Raw genomic sequence first — 26,061 nt, 5'->3', positions numbered from 1 at the left:
CAGCTGGGAAACAACTCACACAGACTGAATTCAGGTCAGTTGAAAAGGGAGGGAAATAATGTACCACAACTGACAACAGTTAACAACTCGGCTATACACCATTGTCAACTACAGCAGCAGCAGCAGCAGCAGCAGCACACACCCACAATCATATGGGAGAGGAGTGAGGACTGTGTGTCTTCACTGGACATTTAGACTGATTCTACATGAGCAGTTTTCCACTCATCTCTTCAATCATGGTGAATCATCCCGCAATGAAAACAATTCCAGTCTGGCTTCAAAATGTTTCCACAAATAACTCAGCCAGGATGAGGATGAAGAAATATGTATTAAATGATGCACGAGACATGTGGAGTATTTCAATTTGATGGAACAGCGCTGCAGCTATGAAAACATGGCTGACTTAATCCACTCGGTGTATGCATCATGTACAGTACGCATATCGAGAGACACTGTCAGCGTGGAGATTAAACAATAAAATGATCTATTTTTTTTCCTCCATTTATTTCGTTCTCAACACTTAAATTCACCACCTTGTCCACACCGACCGTGTTGCACAGGTGTCGTAGGACCTGTCACCGCGCTGCAGTGCAAACAGAAGTAGTTTTTAACACTCAGCTCAACACATTATTGTGAGCGTAGGAGGAGCTGAGGTTCGTGTTGCTGATTCCTGCTGCCAGCTTTAATACCCTGGACGTTAGAATCAGTTTCTTGATGTTTGATACCATCCACTGAAGTCATTTACACTACATATTAACACTACACAAGTGAAACAAGGGCATTTTGAATGTAAACAACTCCTTACATCACCATACTGTTATACCATCGCACATACACTATGCACAACTGATGATTTTAAGATAACACATTTATCACATACACATCTTCCTGAAAACCTCAACTAGAATAAAAACCTCGCCCTGGTTTGCCTCCGTCAACCACTTGCATGTTTATTATCGCCCCTGTCCTATTAGATATGGTAAATGAATGGTAAATGGTCTGTAGCGCTTTTACTATACCTGCAACGATACCCAAAGCGCTTTACATCATACATTGCATTCACCCATTCACACACACATTCACACACTGATGGCGGAAGCTGCCATGCAAGGCGCGAACCATAAACCCATCACGAGCAAGGTGGGTAAGGTGTCTTGCCCAAGGACACTACGACAGCAACCGGGACAGAGCGGGATTCAAACCGCTAACCCTCTGATCATTGGACGACCCACTCTACCACCCGAGCCACTGCCAATATGTTAAACTGTGTCGTAGTTAGAGATATTTATGGTTTGTAGGGCTGTAATCAACCAAAGAAATTGTTGGTCGACAGAAGCCCTGAAATTTCGACAAAAAATTGACTAATGGGGTGGGGGGGTGAAAATGCTATTGACTGAACAACACGTGAGGAAGATGAAGATGAGCTACTGAATGATGAGGAGGGATTTAGAAATAAAAGTCCCCCTCAGATAAAAGCCTGCCCCAATAAAGGCCGGGTCTCCTGGGCAATTTTGTAAACAAGGCCCTGGTCCTCCTGATGAAATTAACACGGCAAATAATCGACCAATCAGAATTTTGGTTCGAGCCAGAACGTATCGACCAATAAATCGAGCAGTCGACTAGGAGTTTACAGCCCTAATGGTTTGAAATATGTTTAGAGCATGTTTTGTGAGGACACTGAAAGACTGAGCTTTAGTCGAAATGCTTGTGTCAGATCTGAAGAAGTTCTAGAAATGACTCTGAAGGGTAAAACAGTGGTCGAGGAGACCTGGATCTTTGACCTTCAAAACTGAGTCAAAGTGAAACATTTTTGCCAAATTTGAAGTAAAAAAAAAAAAAAACTAATGCTAGGCTTTATACCAGCTTCACCATGGTCTTCAGTGTTGCCAAGGCTAACCTTGAAGGCTGGGCCTTTCTTCTGACAGAGTAAGTAACAGTTTGCAAGAGCCAGTATAAACACAACAAGGCTGTAAACAGTGACAGCTAATAAAAGTGAAGATATCTGGATGTCTGGATAACACAGCTGTTTCTGGGGAAATACATTCTGCTGTGCTAACTGAAGGTGCGTACACAAGTGTACACAGAATATGAATACATGCATGTCAGTCCACATATTAATTTTACATACTCTCCCTGCAGAGATAACATTGTCCAATATTGTTGAACCAGGGGCTGGAGAAGAATCAAACCGTGTCATATCTCACTGTTAACGCTGTGGCTGCAGGACCAGCAGAGACTGTGCTGTGCCACTTTATTGTCTGTGCACATACAGTACAGGTTACATGGATGAGATGGACCAGACTGTCAGTGAGTGGTTTGGGTAAAGTCTCAAATAAAATAGATTAAAAATAAAACAACTAGAACAATTTCTGTTGGTTTGAATTCAATAAAGATACTGGACACTTCATGGGGGAAAAAAAAGGGAAATTCCTGCGCATGAATCAGTGAATTAGATTTTGTGACTATTTGAAGAAGCTGAGTTGTTAACTGAAATATGTGACTGTGAAAGTGATGCTGAGTGTCACAAAAAGAAGTGAGATATGTGTCTACGTAGCTTCCTTTATCACTACACTGCATTACATTACTCTTCCACCTTTTTATAGAATCTAAAAGTGACCGATTTTTTTTATGTTATAACTGCTGTAATTCCCTTGTAATCTAATGAGAACAGCAGATGAAGCCCCACTTTCAGCAGTGTGGTAGAATGAATTACATTTCTGGGAATATTATTGAATTGTCTGATGTTGAATCTGATGCTGATCAGCTGAAGATGTAATGGACTTTTAACCTCATCAAAGAAACGTTGTGACAGTGGGGACGGAGCAGATGTTTGAATCTACATATAAAAGACTCTGTGATCAGACACAGAGACATGACAGAGGTCCATGTGACCTCAGTGAACATTTATCTGTTATTATATGGAAAGCCACTGTATTTTTGTGTTTACTTCCCTGTCATTTACAAGCAGACAGATGAATTTGAACAGTGGATCTACTGCATGCTGACTGACAGACTCGTTTATTTCATACTGGCAGTTACATAGAGTGAATTAACTATATCAATACATGATTTGTAATATTGAATAAAAGTAGGCCTACAATTTAAAAAGTTCTGTTATTTTCTATTCTTTGTTCTGTATTGCTTTGTGGTTTTGAATGCAGCTTGATTAACGCCCCACAGTGACTCAGAATCAGACCCTGAACCCGCCATTCCTCGGGGATTACGTGTAACATGGGTTGTCCAGCTGTTAAAGCGTTGAGGTTTAAAGTGACACAGACAAAGACACAATGGGGATTAACTGCCAAATGGAAATCCTCCATCTGAATATTGATTGGGTGTTTATGCTAAATGGCTACTCATTTACCATAGTTAATATTAGCCACAGCATGCATTCACTCTCATCATGCCACATTATGTTTCGGTGATGTGTACTGTATTTGCTTCCCTAATCATAGCACTAATCCACCACAACCAAACTGATCCTGGCGTGTTGCCATTGTCATAACTCCTATTTTCTTTTATTTCTGATTGGTCAACCACATATTAATCATACTCTACCAGTTCTTACAGTTAGCAACATATTCACCATGAAGTCTCTGCAGATTCACTGCAGACATATCAGGGTCAGTTGTGGCCTTAAAGCAGTTATCTCAGCAGAGCCACACTGCCAATACTGAATCTGGCACAGGACAGCACGCCCACTAAACAGCTTGGATCTGATTTTTATAATAAGAGTGTGACAACACTATGGAAAGGATTCCTACAGAGACAGACCTTTGTGTTTAACTAGAAAAAGTCCTGTTATTTCTGTGTTCACAGTCACCACACTCATTTGGCAAAAACAGTTATTTAATGTTGCAGAACCATGAGATTTTCAGCTCTCGTGCTGCTGGTAGTTTGTTTGTCCCTGTGTCTGTGTGTTAGCAGTCACATGTGCACACACGTGTCCACATTGCCAAGTTATGCAAACCGCACAGACTCATGCACACACACAAGACTTCTAGTAAATAATCATGGGTGTATATACATGTGTCCCATCCTCTGTCTCTCCTCTCGGCCCAGTGTGTGTTTGTGTGTGTGTTATACTGAGTCAATATCAAGGCAAAAACTGCCTTGATTTTCACTGGAACTTCATAAAAGTGCTTCATAGAGACTTTTCCGTGCTGATGTCTCACAGCAGAATCAGTTGGCAGATTATACATCTGGCAATTTAAAAACCCAGAAAGCTTCGTCATGCATTTATAAAGCAGGTTTTGTGTTTTCAGCAAAATCTTTGAGTTCCTCACCTGCGGACAGGTAATATTTCTAAACTGAGTAGAGAGGATAAATGCATCACCCACTGACACTAACACACCTTTATGCAGCTCTGTGGAAAGGTTTGAGAGGAAATAAAACAGAGTTCAGAGGGAAAGGAGAAGATTACACTATCAAGCTGATCTGTCGGCGCGCTGATCTGCCAAATGTCAAACAATACATATTCATCTGTTTGGCCAACCAATCGCACAGACGCAGCTCTCTTGCAGAGCTCAGGACAGAGAGATGGCTGACATTTCAGTATTCCGGAGACTGACAGCTGCACATACACAACATGCAAATACACACACTCTCAGGCACACACACTCATTTTTTACACCTTTTACTCATTTATACACTTGGCGTATTGCAAAGAGTTTAGTTGGAAGCTGAAGCTGGAGGCTGAAAGACTGAGTCCTCAGTCCAAAAAACTTGCAACTTGCTTTTGCGTTATTCCACCCATCATGTTTTTCTTGAATTTAGCTTCAGGACATTAATATTTAAAGTGTTCTATACCAACTTAATCACATATTTTATTACCCATGCACAAAAACTAAAATGGAAGATTCCCTCTCCTTTTAAGAAACCATTACACAGGACATTTGGCTGAACCTACAGACAAATACAGCACAGTGCCTTTTCCCATTCCACTGAGTAAACGGTGTGTAGCTCTCTTAGTTTAATTTGTTTTGAGAGGCCGTGCCACAAAGAAAATAAGGAGCATTCTGGAAGGTCCTGGAGGTGCTGCCAATCTCCGCACCGACAGTCAGCTCACCTGTTCATTAACCCAGAGGCCGGATCAATCCCTGGACCTCGGCCCGTCAGCCCAAGCTAAAGTCATCCACTGCTACGAAATCAGCGAATGATAAGGTGAAACACACAGAGTTTTATATTCTGTCAATGGCCATTCTCTGGCATTTGTCTAATAAGCTGCATAAGTTATAGTGACACAGCTTGGCCATTAAGAAACTGTAGATGTTAGCTGCTACACTGTGTATTCTGCATGTGACAATATTCTGCTTTGGACATTAGAAGACAGATTAAAGTAAAACGCTTAACATGTTTACAGCCTGCTGTAGCTGAGTCTCACTGGCCCCAACTCAGCTTCATGTGAACCCAAATTATAAATGATGATTTACTATTTCAACTGGCTAAAAGCTCTCTCTCATCCTGTCTTTCTCTCTCTCTCTCTCTCTCACACACACACACACACACACACAACACACAAACACAGGTACACACACAACAGACCCTTCTGTTGGATTGGCGAAAAAACAACAATATGCATGTTTATTTGTATTTAAATTGGGGAATGCTCTGTAAGGACTGTGGCAATTATAATGAGGCGACAGGTCATCTCTCGGAGGAGAAGCCCATACTAATGTGTCAAAGACTGCAGCTCCTGCTCCAACAGTGAGTCAGTCCAAATTGATTCCCAAGTTAAAATGTCCAACTATAAACATGTTGGAAACTCAACTGTGTGTGATTTTATACATTCATTCATTCATTCATTCATTCATTCATTCATTTTCTATACCGCTTATCCTGCACTAGGGTCACGGGTGAGCTGGAGCCTATCTCAGCTGACTTTGGGCGAGAGGCGGGGTACATTTTATTCAATTTCTATAAAATCTAGGGCGTGTGACAGTGGAGCAGTTCACACGAGCTTCATAACCTCTCTTCAGAAACTTGTAGGCGACTTAATGGAGGCTTCCCTCCACCTTTATTATCAGGCTATGGTGTGAAAAAGGGTCTATGTGTCAGTCCTCAAATGAGAACCAATGTATTTTTGACACATCTTTACCGGCAATAACTTACTCTTATCCTATGCATATCAGCTCTTGATTCCTCCAGGCGTGTGGTAATAAACAGCATAAGGTTGAAGCCCATATGGACCTCCTCTAAAATCTGGTTCCTCTAATAGCATCCAGTGGATGCTGTGTCTGGTTCTTGTTTCAGTAATTGAGAAGATCTACATCTACATCTCCACCCCTATCAAAGACATTAATCTACAAACTGTCAGATATGGTTCATTCCTGTGCATGTCAAGTCTTGGCAGATTAAGCCTACCTCCACTGGGTAACGTCGGCTGTTGATGCTGTGCTCCGAGCCCTCAGATCCGTTACTTGGACCCCAGTGAAACTCCACTTTTTCTGCCTTGAATCTCCCTGGTAGCCCTGCTCCCCGGACAAAGTAATCATCCTTCAACATAATGGCCACTGGAAGAAAGAGAAAAACAGAGACAAAGCGAGAAAGAGTAAGTGGTCGTATATCACTGAAAATCTTTCTCAACATACATAGTAATCATTCCTCTCAAAGACACAGATGGCAGAAAATTGGGGCCTGTCAATGTGAAGGCAAATTTCAAAGATCTCCACAAAAGACAATCAAAATCTGTGTGTGAGGACAGGTGCACGGTGTGACACCTCTTTAAGGTTTGAGGAGGAGACAGAGACACACACACACACACACACACACACACACACACACACACAAAAGGATGTATTTTGAGGACATGCTGAAGGTAGATATGTGTTTATCTTTTAAATTTGCTCTGAGGAAGACATGCTCACACAAGACCATTTCTGTCATTTTCCATCAGTCTCTGAGGCTACTTCTCAAATGAGGGGCTAATTTGCCGAACCAAATTGTTCTCTTCAGCCACTGCAAATTGCCCTTGCAGGATCTTTTGTTATTCCATCACATCTTGCTAAAATATAGTGAAAATTAGCAGGGGGGGGTGGATGAGGTGTGGGTTATTTTCACCATCACAGAAGAACCCTGAAAAGATTCCTCTTCCATTAATCAGTGCGGCGGCCTCAAACCCAGACTTCATCAGACAGTTCTGTCCCTTTTGTAGAGGCTGCTCTCCGCTGAGACGCAGTTCATCATTTCATCAAGACGTCAGCCGGAGCCGCGAATTATCACATTCACCTGATACGACAGTTACATACTTACCCAACGTACACTTACAGCTCAATCAGAAAGCGTCACAGCACAGTCCACAGCTTTGTGTCAAACTACTTTTCAAACTATTTCACCATTACTTTTGCCCTCATTGTCATCTTGTGTAAGGGTGTGTCATGGTCAAACCCATTTCCATTTAACTTCAGGCCGGATGTGGGTGGGCTAGTCAAAGGACTGACATATAGAGATGAACAACTGCACACACTCTCATTCACATCTATGGACAATTTAGGATCACCAATCAGCCTAGTGTGCATATCTTTGGACTGTGGGAGGAAGCTGGAGATCCCAGAGAGAACCCATGCAGTGTGACCCACCACTAAATCTGATACCCAAACTCAAACATGTTACATTGGCATATTCTTTTTAGTCCTGGATCATGACTGGGAAGTGAACACACTGTTGAATTCTCCAGCACCTAATGGGAAGCAGCAGACTGATCTGAATGTGAACACGAGTTCAGGGGACTCCAGGAAGGAAGAATGTGAGGCGTCCTCGAATCAAATAAGAAAAGCAAGGACAATAATTCCAGAATAAAACAGGAAATAATAACATTAGGAACAAAACCGAACAGTTTTACAGGTACATCATTGTAGTGTTGAGTCACTCATGGGAACAACAACAGTCAACACACACAAAAAATTGTTGGAAAGTCTGTTCCCCCTGTACATTTTCATCAGGAGCATGATGGGAAATAATCCTAATCTCTGTTAACCTGCAAGATCCCCAGAGTCCTCTAGTGTGTCGTACCTATTTTCACTTAACTGCAATAATAATGATGTGAACTGTTATTGATATTTCTGAATGTGCGACCATAATTTTCTCTTCCAAATAATAATAAGGCAGCGATCAATAGAAATGTGGACGAGAGCCTTAACCAAAGATTCTGTGATAGGATGTGTTTTACTGATACCTTGTTATTTTCAGTAATGTAACTGCTGGTTCGACACCACTGAATGACCAACGCCTCATTACTTCATGTACTGTATTTTCAAACTTTTTCTTCTTAGCCACATGTTGTAGATTCATTCAAGGTCAAGGAGTTAAAGTTGAGCAGTGCAGAAACACGGTGATGTGTCTGAATAGAGTTTGTGTTGAAGGAGGCGGGGGGTTCGGCCCTCCCTGCCTGATTTCACAGCTCCATCACAGCATTCAGCAGCAGCTCCACCAGGTGATCCCTCCACAGATAAAACGCTCATCTGTTGTTTAGAAACAGTGCAGGATCCATGCATAATTCATGTGGAAAAAAACGCAGGGACATTTGTCTTGTTAGCCATGCATTATGTAGCGGGGGGAGAGCCGAAGCTGCGCGCCATTTTGTATCGCAGCTGTTGTTTGTGTTAGCATTTTTACATGGCTCTCTACATGCTGTGGCATCCCAAATCCATTTAAATTATGCTCCGCTGTGTTTCTTACTTTGCAGGTGGCCATCATCATCACCGGCTCTTTTTCTGTTCTGTGAAGCAGCCTCCGTGGCCGTGGGGGAACGGTTTGAGCTGCTGAACGCCTGGGGACACCCTGCATCAAACGTGTCAGGGAATTTTTCATCTCAACTGCAGTGATGAGGTCTTCTCTCTCTCTCTGTCTATGTCTCACGCTCTCATCTTGCTGTTTGTGCCAGTGGGTGTCAGCGGCAGTGATCCTCTACCTGAAGGTCAGCCGGCCCGGTCCGCTCCCTGACGGGACGGCAGCACGCCGTGTGTGTCCTCCTCGCCTGAGTGAGCTACCTGCACTCAGACAAACGGACGGCTCACATCTCAGTGACGTGCTGCCGCCCGCTCATGATGCAGAGACTGGGAGGTGGACAAGACATTTACTCGCTCTCCGCGACCTTGATCAGTCACTGAAAGTTTGGAATAAAACTGATGCTGCAACAAGGCTGCAGAGGAAATGTCCTGTCCTCTGTGATCAGGGTCATTGCTCGCACATTAATGCAGCATTTTGAACCACATTAACTAATATTTTTAAGGTTTTTAGTGAGTTGAATTCAATGAACCCAAATATATCACCAGATTTTGAGAAGTCTCCAAACAGTGGACTTTACAGTGGACGGAAAACAGGTGGATCTACAGCTAAAGTCACAGCTCAGTCTTTGTCTTTAATGAATCTGTTTGCTCACAGCTATAAAATCACCACCACGGGTGGTCTGAATAGCCTACATACTAGGTTTGGGGACCTAGTTGTGTTTATTGTACAACAGCCACAGAAAAAGAAATTTGGTCACAGAGCCAGAACAAAAAGTAACAAAGACACATTGATAAATCATGAACAATTAGAGTTAACAGGTGTAATCACTTGTTTAAATGTCTCACTGCGAGCTATCACAGAGATACAAGTCTGTGTGTGTGTTCTCTAGGGCTGTCCGAACAAACTTCGCTATTTGAACAGAATTCAAATTATTTTAAAAATGAGAACATTCAAAGGCGGAAACTGATGCTCGAACGTGTGTCTTCCTCAACGATGCAAATCAACGTCGTGCATGGGCGACGTTTGGGGTAGTAAACATGTTGACAAACTATTTTGTTGCTGTTGCAGCTTAAAATTTACAAACAAAGTTTTTTTAAATTGCACGTTTATTCGGCTGGGGCGGTGCGCTTACGTGTTCCCACGCTACACATACACCTTTTTTTTTAAAATTGATAGATCCGCGAACCACTTGCGGCACGCAGTGGCCTTGGAGAGGGATCAGAACGGATCACAGATTAACTGCGATCCGTTACACCACTACTTATAATACTTTGATTTCCCTTCTTAAAGTTTTATATAGAGTTGGCAAAACTTAAGTGTTGATTTGGTTGAAATGCTCTTTAGTGGACGTGGGACGTAATAATAAGCTGGCAGGTGTATATAATGAGCAAAAACAAAAAATTCGAATAGGATTGAAATATTTAACATAAGAAGCATTAGAAATTTGAATTTGATTTGGGGGGAGGATTGACAGCCCTAGTGCACACTCTCTTCTCAGCAGAGGGTGAATACAACAGGAAGGTACAGCACTGGCTTGGGCATTTCTTAACGATATGTATGAACACATGATGAAATGTAAATTTGAGTCTGTCTTTCTGATTTCTGTTTTTTCTTTTTTCTGTTGTTCAGATATTAACATCTTTGACCCACCACAGAGACAATATGGCCAACTTCCAAACCAAAGTCACAGTCCTTCTCATATTTAGAAATTTGATATGTCTGCACTCCTGAAATCCAAACTGTTAGAACGGAGACATACTTTATACTGCACAAGTTGTGTTTACATATTCTGAAGCACCAGTGTCTGACCTTGTCAGGACAGAGAAACAAGCTCAGTGACCTTCTCAAAATGGCAGTAGTTGTGTTTTGAGACAAATATGACCGGATCCAGAGAGGAGAGCGTTGACCTTTTTCTGTTTCCTTTTGTTTTGTTTTGTTTTTTCTTTTGTTGCTGGATTTTTTTTTGCAGCAGGGTTCAAACCATCAAAATGCACAACCTTACCTCACTATTCCCATTGTTGCAATAATGGAGTATCACTGCTGATATATTGGCAACTTGCCCAGTATGATATTATTATTATATTTCCTTTTTATGTTGACAGAAAAATGTTCCCTTAACATCACATCTACTCTTTTAAATTAGTTGAACCGATAAAAAAAGTTAAGAATAATTAGATAAAATGATGTGCCAGTGACGTGATGCTAAATCTCCTGTTATACTGTGTATGAGACTTCGAGTGATGTTACAGGTACAGCCAAAGTTAAATATCAAATGAAATATCCCAGGTCTAACATATTGAGACCAACCACCTCAGATTCTCACATTTAAATAGTCATCTGGCATTTCCACCCAAAAAGCCTCCAGACCTGGGAATCAAACCCAGTACCTTCTTGGTGAGTGGCAGTGTTAACCACTTTACCACCATGCATCCCAGACAGCCTCATGAAAAAAATGATAATTAAATAAGATGACTGATGAATGAGAAGTTGAAGAAGCTTTTTAGACCCTTTAAAATGAAGACTTGATTTCCATGATAAAAAAAAATGTAACAATGAATAAACACATAATGACTAAATCATCATCTGTGATAGCAAAGTGTCTGAGGTCCTTGCCCACTCAGCTGGGACTCCCTCCCACCCCGAGATAAACAACACCACTAAATAGAACTGTTATTTCTAGAAGGCATGGTGACAGCAGGAGGAGGGGATGTTCGTATTTTTCTCCCATGATGTCTACATGTACACTACATGAGTTGTAGCCTTGCACACAGAAGGACTTTTCAACCTTACAAGCAGCACTGAGCCGAGCAGGTAATCTGAAAAATCCACAGGCTAAAATCAAAGGAAAACTACATTAAACCCAGCAGGATTCACTGGCTCCAGAGCTGAGGATCTAACATGTTCAGGGTGCAACGGATACTCCTGCCTCTGGGGGATCCTTGCAAGGTTTTTCCACTGAGGCGTGTACTGTATGTGTAGCCAAACCTAGCATGAATAAAAAGCACATTAATGAACAATCCTTTCCTGTAACATCAGTCTCCCAGAACAGTAGATAGGCATCTTACAGCAGCATCTGTTCTAGACATGCGGTTTTTGACTCCCAGCACTAATGTATTCAATCATTCTTTTTCCATTACCAAACCTTTCACACTCATTTTCAACTTGAATGCAAATCAGCTCCGTGACATCATATGACTCGAAACCACAGGAACTCCGAAACAGCTGCAGGAGCCATATTTTTTAATTTCCCAGTCTGTTTCCTCTATTTAGCCGTTGTGAAAGTTAGTTGACATTTGCCTGAGTAGCTAACTGTATAATTAACGCTCCTGCTGCATCCACAAATGGCACTGTGACATGCAAAGCTTAATAAACAACTGGCATTATAGGGGTTTTTACCAGAACACTTGGCATTCAAACAGCCCGTAGAAGATGTTGGGGGGATATGAGGCCCCCATGACAGTGAGAGCCCTTACTGCCTGGGAAAACGACACAGCCAGAGCAACAGTGAACGCCCCGCTGTAAAAACGCACTCCAGGCGAGCAGCTATTGCGGTTTAACTGTCGCCATGTTCATTAAAGGAGCATCTATGGCGCAGCTGTGGAAGAGAGACGGCATGAGGACAGATAAACTCTGCAGGTGTTGTATGATCTGAACTGGTTCACCCCTGTCCTCTTGAAATTAAATTCAGATATAACTAAACTTCTTCCTCAGTAATATTGTGGTAGAAAAGTAATCACTGCCTGGATTATGTTGAGAGACATTTCAGTGTTTCCTGTAGAGATCAGCAGAAAAAAAATCATATTCTGTGACGACTGCACTGATATATTCAGCATTACCATATCTGTGACTTTCAATACCTGTATTCGTTTACATTAACCTGCTGCATTCAGTAATTTTTTTTGGCTTTTCAAGCCTTTAATTTATAGGACAGCTGTAGAAAGACGGGAAATAGGAAGACAGAGAGGGGGAATGACATGCAGGAAAGGGCCACCGGTGGAATCGAATCAGGGCCTCTGTGGCTCTATCCTCTATCATGGGGGTGGATCGGACTACGCGCAGACATAACTCAGAGGCGGCCATATTGGAACAGGCAACTTGCTCTGACTCTGGCTGCAGTAGATGGGTGATCCAGTCATCTGCACTAAAAAAACTATTCATAACACTGTAAAATTTTGTCCGTATATAGATATTACTTTAACTACCCGATAATATTACTATAGTTTTGTACATGATTAAATTGTTTCATAATTTTGAGTATGCAGTAGGCTATCATAACTGCATTTCTGATGATCATAGGGAGCGAGTTGACCGAGGCAAGATGGCGGCCGTGTAGCGATGGCATGTCATTGGGCAGTAGCGTCAGGTGAGTCATCTAGTCTTCTTATATACATCTATGAGGACTATAACCTCCGCATACGGGGCGCCATCTCTACCTACTGAGCTAAACGACACCCCCATTCTGTGATTTTTGACACACACATGATTGCATGTAAGTGTAAATCCAGTGTATTCTGCTGATGTCTCTGTCACATGAGCAGGTTTGAAATTCATGGTGACAGTGAGACTGACAGAGAGAGGAAGTGAACGAGAGGCCGTGACAACAGTTAGTGAGGAGCTGCTCTGTGCGTGACTGTCACTGTTTGTGCTGCTGAGCAGCAGGTGCAGATGACAGCTTATTTCATCTGAGGATGTCACACCGGATCTTCCGTCTGCATCGCACTGCTGCAGACAGACAGAACCCTTTGTGTGTTTAATGTACAACGACCCATTGTTTCAATTAGATATTTGGATAGGCTGCCTGCGTGTACAGTTTGTAACTGTCAGAAAATGCATGGATCAAAGACAAAGAATGGATCTGTAGAGTCTCATACAAGCTGATACAACAGGCCGATTGTGTTGGACAGAACCAAAAATGAATATGATATGAGGTGGAAACACTGATGTGAAGCTGCAGAAAAAATATACCCGTAATTCAATCTCTCAAAAGTAAGTTAACATGTTTACATTTACCTGTTCAGCAGTTAGCCAGTGCTCTCCTCCAGACTCTTATCAAAGCTTTCTATTGATCTTTTTCTACAGTTTTGAATAGTTTATCACCTGCACAAGAACCTGACATTAGATACCATGTTGTTAGCCGGTCTCAATTAAGAAACTGACACTGCTCTCATGTATATATTTACTTTTCCTATATAGTGAGTGCACAGTGAATGTGAAGCTACAGGCAGCAGCTGCTTAGGCTAAAATGGGACAAACACTAGAAACAAGGAGCTTGGCTGTGTCTAGTGGCTCCATTTGTTTCCCAACAAATGTTGTACAAATATGGACAACAACACTGTGTGAAATAAAAAATTCACAGGAAACTTCTATTACGGTTATGGTTTAGAGAAGTGCTCTACAGATTATTATTTTTTATCATTATCATTATATTATTCCTTGGCTCGGTATGGTAACTCCCTAGAGACTCTGCTAATTACCTGGCAATGGGTCCGGAGCAATAAATAGTCAGGCGCCTACAGGTCTTTCCAGTATTCTCCTCTTCGTTAGCTTCAGATAGAGCCGTTAGCAGTTTCCCTGTTTGCAGTCCTTGTGCGAAGCTAACATGATTTATGCTTAATCAGCAGGTATGAGACCAATAATGATCTTCTCATTAAACAAACTCTTTTTACAAATAGATGAACAAACGGATGTTTCCATTCTGTTCCTTTTAGTCATGGCAAAGTTGGGCACCCCACACTAAAATATTTCAATGAATTGCCAATAGATTTTACGCAGACTTGATGTTTGGAAGATCATGACGGTTACTGTTCCTATCATTTTCACTCTGTACAGATGTTCATGGTTTGTGTGAGATTTGGTGATCCGCTGGTTTTACTGGGGATCAGCACTGGTGTGTCTGCAGATAATCCACTGTATCAAATTGTTGTCTCAGATGTGTCCAGATGTTGTGTAATGTAATATATGGACCACCATTTGTTCACATTGTGGTTTTGGATAGATCAGATGTTTCTATTTGTTAGGGTCTATCTCTATTATTAGGGTTGATAAGAAACCCACAGCAAAGCAATAGGCAAATTGTCAGTTTATTCAAACGTGTCATCACACATGAATCGCACGTCCTCAACTGAGCCAATGATTGAATGTTAAACATTGCTGTGCTATTCATCATACACACACACAGCTGTGTAGTGCTTTGGGTGGCACTCGAGTGTGTTGCTGGCAGCAATGCCAGGAGCCACCTGTGGCCTCTGCTCTGCCTCTCAAAAGCCTTTCAACTCCATTCCACCGGTGAGGGGGAAGGATCATCCATCTTACTGACAACCTGGAATTGTGAAAAATACCTGTGGCTGACGAGGAGGGTCCTCGAGATGCCAGGAGAGCAGAATGCAGATGGCTGAATCCTACAGACAGTGACACCTGCCATGGCACTACTAACAGGGATTGCATCGTGTCGGAGTGAAAGTGGGATGTGTAATCTTCATCATAAATGACTTGCTGCATATTGCACCTGTCTTGTTTGATAATCATGTGCAGGAGAGTGATGCAACAGATGTTTGACATGAAGACACCTGCCAGTATGAGCTGGGATTATTAGAGGCATCACTTCAGCTTTTCATTCTCTTTGAACTGTGGTCTGTCGCTGAGCCGTGGGGTTACAAACACCGTCATAAACAACTGGCAAAATGTCTTTGAAGAGCACCACTATTTTATGGTTGGTGACGACATGGTGTAATCTCAAGTTTGAGGAGTGTGAAGTTCAGTGAAAAGAGAAACATGATAAAGATCAAATAAACGATATCAGAGAATAATTATTCTCAGAGTGTTGACCATTTTTTATCAGCAGACGTAATTGCTGAGATCTGGGGAAGTGATCAAATTGTAAAAGTGACTGAGCAAGAAAAATGAGCAGTGCAACAGTTTATCCATATTGTTTAAACCACGTCGAGATAGAAGAGGGAGTGAGCTCTCGAGATGTTAACTATAAGAAACTATGAGCACATTATTAGAGCAGTTTAGTAAAGACGAACACTGCCATGTCTCAATACCGCAAAACTGCATTTATCGACAACCAAGTAATGTAGAAATAAATCAATGAGGGAAGGAAACTTCTGCATGGAAGATGTTGAAAAGGGACGTTGTCACATTGCACAGACGTCATATGAAAGACATGTAGGTGGTTGAAAATGAAGGTCAGAGATGCTATTGCACATCTCTCTATACCGAACATCTCTGTACAGCATTAAAACCACCATTCCTCTAACCTTGGTAACTACACAGGTTGTTTTTTTTAACCTTCTCACACAAACCATAGCAGTGTCTCCTGAAATAGTGCCTCCACGGGCCTTTGTTGTCACGGTTACAATGATCAACATACAGGCCACTCTTTGTCCATTTTTGCACTAGCTGTTGGAGTCAGACACTATCAAATTGGTGACAGCAGGTGACATCACAGAGACATACACCAATATATCCTTATGTGTTTTCAGTAGATTGTTCTAGAGTAACACTCTGGTAAAAAAATGTAATCCACAGGATTGTATGAATATATATGGTATCTTTTGTCCAAATAACTGTGATCTAGATGAATGAGAATATTCACAGGCTCATGTCCAAACATTTCAGCTGATGGTGACATGAGATGAGAAAAGTTTAGAAATTCTGAGTCACTGGCTGAGACCATGAATATTTTATGTCCCGTTTCAAGTTTAACAGCGACTGGTCCAGAAGATTTAAAGACATCCTGCTCAGGTCAACGTTTTAGACAAACTATCCTCGAGATACAGTCGTTTTGAAATGCTGGAAAATACTGGAGACCTAAAATGTGTTTCAAATGCTGAACGAATCAACTCCCCAGTCTTCCTTAACGTGTCCATATGCTTCCTTTTCAGCATTTAGCTGACTCTATCGTTTTACAAATTCAAGCATATCAGTCAGGGCGAGAGAAACAAGCTCATACCCCATAAATCAAAATGCTATAAAACAGGAAAAATTCAATCAGCCACAGGAGCTTGTGTTGTTTCACCGTACCTGTTTTGCCAGTGTTCTTCATAGATGTTTTATTAGAGGATTCTGCATCAAAGCCCTCCAGTGTTAGCTCCTGATACTCTGTGGACACTTTGGTATCCTGGTCCACAATATTGATTGGTGACTGGTTTCTCTCTCCACACTCAGGGTAGGCAGACACCCAGCCTTCATCTGGTCCATAAATACCTGAGGAAGACAAGAGAAGTGACAGGGTTTCAACACTAGATTGGCACAGCTTTATGTAAGATAGAGTACAGAAAAGATGACATTGTGCTTTAAAAAAAAAAACGCAAAAAACAGATGACATTGTTTACGGAGTCAAGCGATCTGAATTCCAATTAAATGTTGCCCCAAAAAACTAATATCGCAAGTCCCAAAACAGAGGCAGTTGCTGAAAAAGCAAAACACTTTCATTCATGCGGTAAATGGAAAATTTCAAAATGTCATTATTACGAGGTTGCAATGTGTCCTGCACCATACATGTAAAATAAACTCTATATTTTCCCACCTACAGTCGCTATAAGACGAGTTGTGTGTAAGCCACAGTGTGTGGGTGTGTGTGTGTGTGGAGGAGAGACAGCCTCTGACAGTAAATGTCCACAGAGTGAAAGCCTGCAGCCAGAACAGCAGTGAGTCTTTCCTTCAGAGGCTGAGAGAGAGCGAGAGATAGTCAGAGGGAGGACAGGGACTGAAGTGGCACCTGAACACCTGAGTGTGTCCTCACAGAGCAGGACTGGAGCCAGGGCTGTTTGGGGGTCAATAAAGGGACATTCCCAGTGGGCTGCATAGCTGTCAGGCTGGAGACCCAGAGGGACACATAATCATTTAATTTGACAATCATCATGTTGGTTAACCTGCTCTAAAAAGCTGGTCCACAGCTCAGTCTCTGGATTTGATCATCCTCCCAAACTGATGTTGGTTGCTTATGGTGCTTTCATTGTAGATTCAAAGGGAAACAGATTCTTATTTATAAGATAAGTTTGTGTTCATGTGTAGTTTAGATTATAAAGCTGGGGCAGGTTCTATATTAATACTGTGAAACACTCTCCTGCGGGTGTATAAAGCAAACACAGCGAGACCTGGTCAGGTGAGTGCTGGTTTAGAGTTGCTGACATCACTGGAACACTACTTGGCCAATTTTTTTTTCTCAATATGATGAAAATAATAATAGATTGAATCTAGTTGAAAAGTTAGGGTTAATATTTTTCAAGCATTTGTCATGCAAGGGATCTAATGGCTCATGTCCTGAGTCTGGTAGGGACAGAGACAACAGGAAGTGATGGCCCTCCGCCGTCTGGAAAGGGTGTGGGAACAGACAAGTGATAACAAACATCACAGGAGACGGTCACCGGAAGATGAAACCAAGTGGTTTTGGCAAAGGACCGGCCTTTCATTGAGGTGCTTGTGTGTTTTGGTAATTCCCAGGATGCAATGTTTTCTGACCTGCTGCTGACCCCTGTCCTCAGCTGAGGGAGGCAGGAGTGTGAAGCCAGCCAGCCAGCGAGGATCAAAGCAGAGGGGAAACACTGCAGCCATGGAGATTCACTTTTCAAGCCTTCATTCACGTTTCTGAGCATCAGACTTTCACACATCACACTCTTTGTTGACTACAAAACAGTGTGAGGCCACTTCACATTTTGAAGTGAATATGAGAACATCATTTAGCTTTTCTATTCCCACTGAAGCATGCCAGGGAAAACACATTTCGGGATACTGCATCAGTGCATTGAGGAGAGGTTAAAATGGTCGATACCTCGCATCATCACCATCATTTCTATGCTTTGAGAATCCAAAACCTGATGTAACATTCACAACAATGCAAGTTGAAGTACAAATCTTTAAAACTCAGCTTTTCTGGATAAAATGATCACACCCAAAATCCCTCATGGATGTAATGGGTGTGGTCAGGAAACTGTTTTGTTGTACCTGTAACCACCAAACAGTGATGTTATAGTGTTGGACTTATAAATTCCGGCTCAGACCTGATATTAACCTGTGTCTTCATCGATCCAAATGCAGTGATCGGCTCTTAGTGTCTGTTCACACCTGCATTAAAATGCGTCTCCCCATGCATCTAGATGTACCACTTGTGATCAGATGTCACTTCCTGTCTTAAATGCAAATAAACAGGGAAGTGTTGTTTTTAGCCAATCGACACACACATAATTGAATTCACAAGTGAATTGACGCAGTAGTTTGTTCTCCAGTGTCGGTCAGGACACATTCATGTTCACACTGACAAATGAGTGTGGACACATGTGGCTCAGACAGACCACCTCTGAATGTGGTCCGAGGAACTGGACCTCCAGGCAAAAACCTGCGGAGTGACTGATTCTGAAGGAATCCTAACCCGGAGAAGCAACTCCCAAATGCTGTGTTTGGCTTTTTTAATTTGTTATTACAACTAAGACCCCCAGAGGCAGAAGCTGTGTACTGCAAGTTTAAAATGGTCCTGAAAACTCATTATGATATCTAGTGAATTAGTGAAAGAAAAATAAACTGAATCTGCTTCATTTCAGTGTTGGTCAGGCTCATTTCACCACAGTAAATAACACAAACCACAAGTCCACTGCTGCATCTCTCTGCATGAAACCAGACACTTGTGTATCGCCTCTGAGTTAATGAGGCGAGACGGACTTTGACATTTGAAGACGCTGTCGATCCGTCATTTTCTTTTACAACGAAACGGGTGTGCTAGTCCTTTATATGACTTCATATTCATCTCACCGCAGACCTGCATTATGAGATGGAAAACTGAGATAATAGGCCACAGGATCCTAATTAATTGCTCTACATTCAGCCCTACATTCAGATCCCCTCCTTTGTGTCACAGTCTGAGCTGCTCTGCTCCGGTGCCATGTCCCATTCAAGCTGCGTAGTGAGCAGCACAGACCTATAATTCTCCTGTCAGCGGAAACTAGTTGAACTCTGCAGCGAGGATGACGAGACGTGAGCTGTTAAAAGCAGTTTTTCGTCGAGGCGTGACTGAAAATTAGGCGAAGTGTATTGCTTTGGCATTTACTGGAATACATGCAAAAATAGCTTGTGCTGAGCGATGGTACATCTCTTGAAAATAGCCTCCGTCTCTCCCCTGAGATAGTGCTGTAGTGAATTCTGAACTGTGTAAAGGCCAATGAATGAGAGCACATAACTACCCTGTCAAAGGCTTGTTTATTGTCTGCGACTTTCAACTGCAACTTCATTTCTGTGCAAATTGGGTGGTTGGCTGTGTTTTTCTAAGGCTGATTTGGATGTTTTTTTTCTAAGTGCGTTTAAAGGTGAACTGACACCTACAGTGGGCTCTAAGGGTGTGAAATTATTGTGCCTGAAATACCAACTAGTGATTGCATCACGGGAAATGTCGACGCCAATATTTATTTTATGTATTTTTTCCTTTGAAATATGTTCTTTTGAGTCACATTGATGCACTGCTTCTTCCCATTGCTCTCACCACATGTGACTCTCACTGAGCACATCCAGTAAGTGAAGGCAATCCTATCCCAAAGCTGTCTGAAAGTTTACAGGGGTTGAAGGTTGAAGACATCCATCATCATCCAGGCCTTTTTCATCCCGCTGGTTTGCACCAACTAAATATATCATTGATGAAATTTTCAAAAAGCTCAGTTTCTCTTAGTTCTGTTGCGCTGACACCGAAACCGCTTGAGGAGACTATTTTAAAGAGTGGCCATGCAAGTGAGAAGTTCTCACCCCTTTGCTTCACTCCATTAGCCTCTGCATCTACCAATATATTTGAATAAAGGATGGGTCAGCCCTCAATTAAGCAGCGACATGGAGCGGATGTTGAGGATGCATTAGCGGAGAGTTCCCTGGATGTTCGGTTCTGTCTTCTGTAGGACTGATCTTCTATCTTTCTAAATAACAGCATAACATGAACTCACCCGTAGGTTTCTAAAGGAGAACTTTGAAGTCTGTTCTTTGGGTTTATATTTTACAAATAAACTCATTTGGGAAAAGATTGTGGAGCACTGGTTTTATCGAGGAAGAGACAGTCCTGACACATATCCTCATTAACAAGTATTTGCAAGCTTTAGGGCTTTGACTGACACCCAGCACAGACCAGTACAAAGTGCAGTAGACAGACGGATACAGTTGTCATTTTCCCACTCAGGGCAAATTCAATTGGGCTTATCATTTCACCTGTGGGTATGTTGGTCTTAAAATGAGGTGTGGTCGGGTGCATTGTTGGCACACTGATATCTTGAGGCGACATAGATTAAAGGATTATGGAAGTGACCCAAAAAAACAGTTGTGTTGTTACTTCTCTGTTGAGCTGATTCTCTCAGGCCTTTGTCCCTCAAGGTCAATGAGCCGCTCTGGACTCTGGACTGGTGGTCAGGACTGAACCCACTGGTCAGGATTAGACTCAGTGGTCTGTGGGTCCATTATGAGAGCAATCAGCCAAGGTGCAGGTGTGCCTGACTTTTAAAGGGAATGGGAGATGGCTCTGTGATTGGTTTACTGGATGTTATGCTCATAAAACCCCAATGATTAATGAAGTTATTCATTAAGATTAACAACAACAATTTTGATCTGTGCACCTGCCACAGCAACTGATTCCCTGCCTTTAAAGCAAACATGAAATGGACACACCCTAAATACACTTGGACCACATGCTTTAGACCCCTCCCCACACCCCCACCCCACTGTATCAATCTCTGGTTGTAATATTTTGTCAGTTAGAGGGCAGCAGGACGTGCTGAACACATGTACAGGAGAACAATTTTACCATTAAGATGGAGACATGTTTGTGTCCTTGCTCTTCTCTTCTCTGAATTCTGGTTTGAACTCCAGAAATACTCAAACATGGTTCACCGGCTGGTAGTTTACTCTATTTACCAGTAGGTGAACACTGCCATTATAACAGAATCTAACTGATTTGTAAAGTTTACCACATGGAATAAGATGAGAGATGTCTTATACAGGACCATCTGAAAAACCTCCTGCTGACCCTTCAAGGCCATTACGACTGCTACATTCAATAAACATGGCTGGAATTTCTCAACCATACACAAAGTCCTTCTCATTGTCAATAATGAAGTTGGACAGATGCTATAAAAGGCTAAGCTGATGAGACTCCAGTGATCTGTAGATACACGAGTGACACACAACAGCGGCTCTAAAAGTGGTTTCAGAGCCTGAAATGCAAGCAGTTGCTATTTGTTGAAAAATCTCATGCCAATTTGTTAGGAAATTTAATCTAACAGGAGCTTGAAAAGACACAGCCTCCATAACTGTTTTATTTACTGGTAAACAAAAGCAGGACTGCTGGAGAGCTGTCCAGCGTTGGTGGAGGTCTTTGCCTCTCCAACAGTGCTTTTGTTTATATTGCAGTTTTATAAGAATGCATGCACAAATACAACGTCAATGCCTTCCATCCCACTCCATTTCATTCAATAACTGATTCATCAGACTCCAAGTATGCACTAACTATACATGTCTGACTGACAGCTGAATGGTTACATACACAATACATCAACCTTGAGGTGGATGGAAAACAGCAGAAGATGACTTCACCCGATTTCACCTCTCATGTGGCACACAGTGCTGATGAAATATATAAAACAATAAAAATATATTTATTAGGGTGCTGTATCATTATTACAGATGATTTCATTCATAAACATTATTCTAATACTCAAAATTGTAAGTTATTTCTAACTATTTTACATGATGGTGATAAGTTTATTGTGCCATAACACATCAGATTTTAGAGGCAGCTCATGTTGTATTTAATGCAAAAAAAAAAAAAAGTTTAAAGTCACATACATGCATACCTCAAGGTTGTACCGACAGATGAAACAATGGTTCCCTCTTTCCTCTCCATTGTGTTGCTGTTCCAAAATTTAAGGTTTTAAGTGACAGTTTGCTCATGATAACAAAATTCACAGTTTTAGCAGCACTTTACTGTAGCACATGTGGGGTTTAAGCATTCAACAGTTGAAGACTTTTACACTGCATGAGCTATGAATTGCCTGGAAATTACTGTCTGCTGGTACATCCTAGCACACACTCTATTTTTCAGACATATTAAAGAGCTTTCATAACCTTTCAGTTAGGAAACATACTGAAGCCAATTTTCATTTTTTTCGCTTTCAGAACAACTTCTGCCTGAAGCCCAAACAGCGTTTCTCAGTAAACGCTGGGTGGTATAAGGCCTTTGTTCTCTTCACAGCAGGTGTGGTAGAAAAAAATGATTATTGATTAGTTGTGATTATATTATGGACTATAAGTTGATTATCAAATTTTCCAAACATCAAATTGTTATGTTTTTCTATGTTTTGAATTGTCATACAATCCAGGATTTACACAGCAGTGACTCCTCTGGTTACTGGCTATTATACAGGATTCAACTGCAAGGTGAAGCACCCTGTAGCAGCACAGCCAGTGAGCCTGCTAACCATGCTATCGAGGTGGGAGGTGTGTCAACGGGCAACTGACAACTACCCAATCCAACTAGCTCCACATGGACAAAAAGCAAGTGTGTGGATACATTTTGGTTCGCATAGCAGGAACTCTAAACTTGTCGACATAACGCAGGTTCTCTGCAAACTCTGCCACACACTCTGTCTCCTTTCCGTCTCCATTGGAGTTTAGCTCCAACTGATGGAGCGAACCCTGCCCACTGGATGCATTGCCTATCCGTTTCATCTCCGGAGTCCAGAGCAGCTGGAGACCCGAGATCACAAGATCACAGAGGAACTATGAGCTAACATGATAACGGCCATGTACTGTATAAAGTGAGATTCAATTGTAAACAACAGATCACTTTGCCTTCCTGAGGTTGATTTGCTGTTGAACATTACTCTGTGGTTTTCTTTTACTTTTCATTCGTGTTCTTGGAGAACTGATTTGTTGCATCATAAAATGTTGTGGTTTTCCACCTCCACTATGATTTTTCTTCATCCATGATGTCCTGTAAGATTTAGCTGAAGCTTTAGGAACGATGACTTGTGGCCTGTGCCCGTGGATGGGACTGATGTTGACAATGATGATTTTACAATAGGGAGTTTGTCCATTGTGTTATATTTTGAAAGTTCCAAAGCTGCATCTTTGTGCTATAGGACAACACTGAAAATAGGAGACCAAATCAAAGTGAAGAAAATCATTTGGAAGTTACAACTACATTACACAATATTGAAGGTGCTTCGAGGTCTAATTCAATAAAAAAAAAGTTAAGTAATGAAGCAGTTGACTGTTTTGTTAATGGTGTAATGGGTCTGTGGTGCATTTTGGGTTACTGTTGTCAAATGGAAAATCAATAGTCTCCAGTAATTGATAATCAAATCGATAAATGTGAATAACCAAAAAAGGGTAGGTAATCAAATCGAGACCTCGAAAATTTTAATCAAACTGAATTGGAAAATTGGACCAATTAACCACCCCTAATGCACATTAGACCAGATTGATCACTTTGGCTTGGGAACTATAGCCACCATGATATGTACTGTAGATATTTCCTTAAAGTACAGTAAAGCAAAATCTTTGGAACATCAGTTTGCCCGGAGTCAATGTTCATCAGTTCCTTGGTTTTTGTTTATCTGTCAGGTTGCAGTAGCAGTGTTGCCACTAAACTTCCCTCCTTTTAATTTTATCCCAACATTTGTTATGGAGCCAGCTCTCCATGAGAAGAATCCTGTAACGTGCATATGTTCCATTCAATGGAAGACAACACCCGGCCTCCTGCAGATGGATGAGCTGGTTAGTCAAGCGTTGCAGCGACACCGACTGTGCTGAATGCCTGAAGAAGACCTCACCTACAAATTGGCAATGTCAACAGAAACTGATCTGAGCTCTGTCTGAACCTCTCCTTGTCTGCGTCTCCCTCCTTCTCCTGCCCACTCACAGGAGCTCCCACTATATGCACCCTACTCGCTCCAAACTCTGCCCTTAATTGAAAGCAATACTGGGCTCCAGGGCTCTAAAATGAATTTGTCTATGATTACTCATGCCCTGGCGCGTTGCAAGCACCGGGTAATATCCCTTTCATTGAATTAGGCGGCATCCTGTTCTCCTTCCCATCTCCGTCCTTGCCTGGGGGCAGCTATTGATTGAGGTGGTCTGGCTTTCGTATAAGGCTAGCATTACCTATGGATCAAGACAGCCGTGGCCAGAACGGCAAGTGCAGTGGAAGGGAAAACGTGAAGCGATTAGTCACTGCCTTAATACGGCTAATTTCTGCTGAAGGCAGCAGTATGGGGGAGTGCAAAGGTAAAGGAGGAAAGGAAAGAGGAGACTAGCATGACTGCTAAAGCGCTAAACTCAATCACACACCTGGATAATGGCTAAGAATCTGTGTGCTGAGTAGGCGGCCTCACAAAAGGTTGCTGAAGCTCGAAATGTACTTCTCTCCTTAAGTTTCCATTACTCTCCAGCACTGGCTGCAGGTGTTAGGAAGTAGTATAAACTGACCAAGTGTAGTACAAAAGAGCTTGTAATGTTCAAATAGCTGCACAACAATTAATCACTTTTCAGTGACATGATACTGCATCTTTATAGTACGCAACAACTTAAATCAGCTGCTCCATGATAAATGTTCATTTTTTGGCTCATCTGCTGCTTTGTCTTTACAACAGTTGAATGAAGGGATTGATTGATATCAGTTTATGCATCCAGAAACAGCTCAGTATGTTGATGTGTTAAGGAATTGGCTGGTTTTTTGGCTTCCAGGTTTGAAGAAGGGTATTGAACACAGAGCACGATTGCCCTCCAATACAACATTGGCATTCATGGTCAGTCTGACTGTGCAGAGAAGTGGGCAGGTGATTAATTATTTACATTACGTCTCCATAAAACACACCTCATGTATCAGTAGCTTTCCTCCAGATTATCTTGCGTTTCTTTACATTCTACTTGTAGCTCGTGGACTGTGCTGTTGAGTCTTTTCACTCCAGGTGAGGATTTAAAAGCAGAGACAGGTAAGACTGACTGATGTAGGCCTACTTGAGAGAAAAAACACTAAATATGTGAGAGAAACAAAACACAGAAGTCTAAATGAGTCAGGTTGAGAGGATGTTTGGGGAGACGTGGTCAACACAGGTCGTCTATTCTTCAACAAGAACGGGAGGTGAGATTGTAACTGTCAGTTTTAATATCTGTCAACAGAAGTATGCTAGCTAATGTTAGCCTCATGGGCTCAGGATGTTAACCGTTGCTTAGCAACACATTTAGTTGCTGTGGGGCTGATGTGATCATAATCTTAATCATCCAGATTTTAACTCCTAAAATATCAGACATGTTTGACACTGGGGCCTCGATGAGTATGAAGAGTTCAGCAGGTGTTAAGACTGGATC

At 41.8% G+C, this 26,061-nt stretch overlaps 1 protein-coding gene across 1 annotated transcript in view; it reads right to left on the bottom strand.

Moving 5' to 3' along the window:
* LOC146987410 (receptor-type tyrosine-protein phosphatase gamma-like) overlaps window positions 1-26,061 on the bottom strand; it is a 421,581-nt gene that overhangs the window by 115,651 nt on the left and 279,869 nt on the right. Inside the window, exons 3-4 of the mRNA XM_085776580.1 lie at window positions 16,753-16,935; window positions 6,364-6,512 (exon numbers count right to left, since the gene is read on the bottom strand). Of these exons, the coding sequence (XP_085632706.1) occupies window positions 6,364-6,512; window positions 16,753-16,935 (332 nt within the window). The remainder of the gene's footprint in view (window positions 1-6,363; window positions 6,513-16,752; window positions 16,936-26,061) is intronic.

The sequence above is a fragment of the Trachurus japonicus genome, chromosome 5 (genome assembly GCF_045865225.1).
Source record: "Trachurus japonicus isolate A0001 chromosome 5, Traja_1.0".
NCBI classification, from domain to species: domain Eukaryota; kingdom Metazoa; phylum Chordata; class Actinopteri; order Carangiformes; family Carangidae; genus Trachurus; species Trachurus japonicus.
Note: the sequence above shows the minus strand (reverse complement) of the source record. Positions and strands in the feature narration are given on the sequence as shown.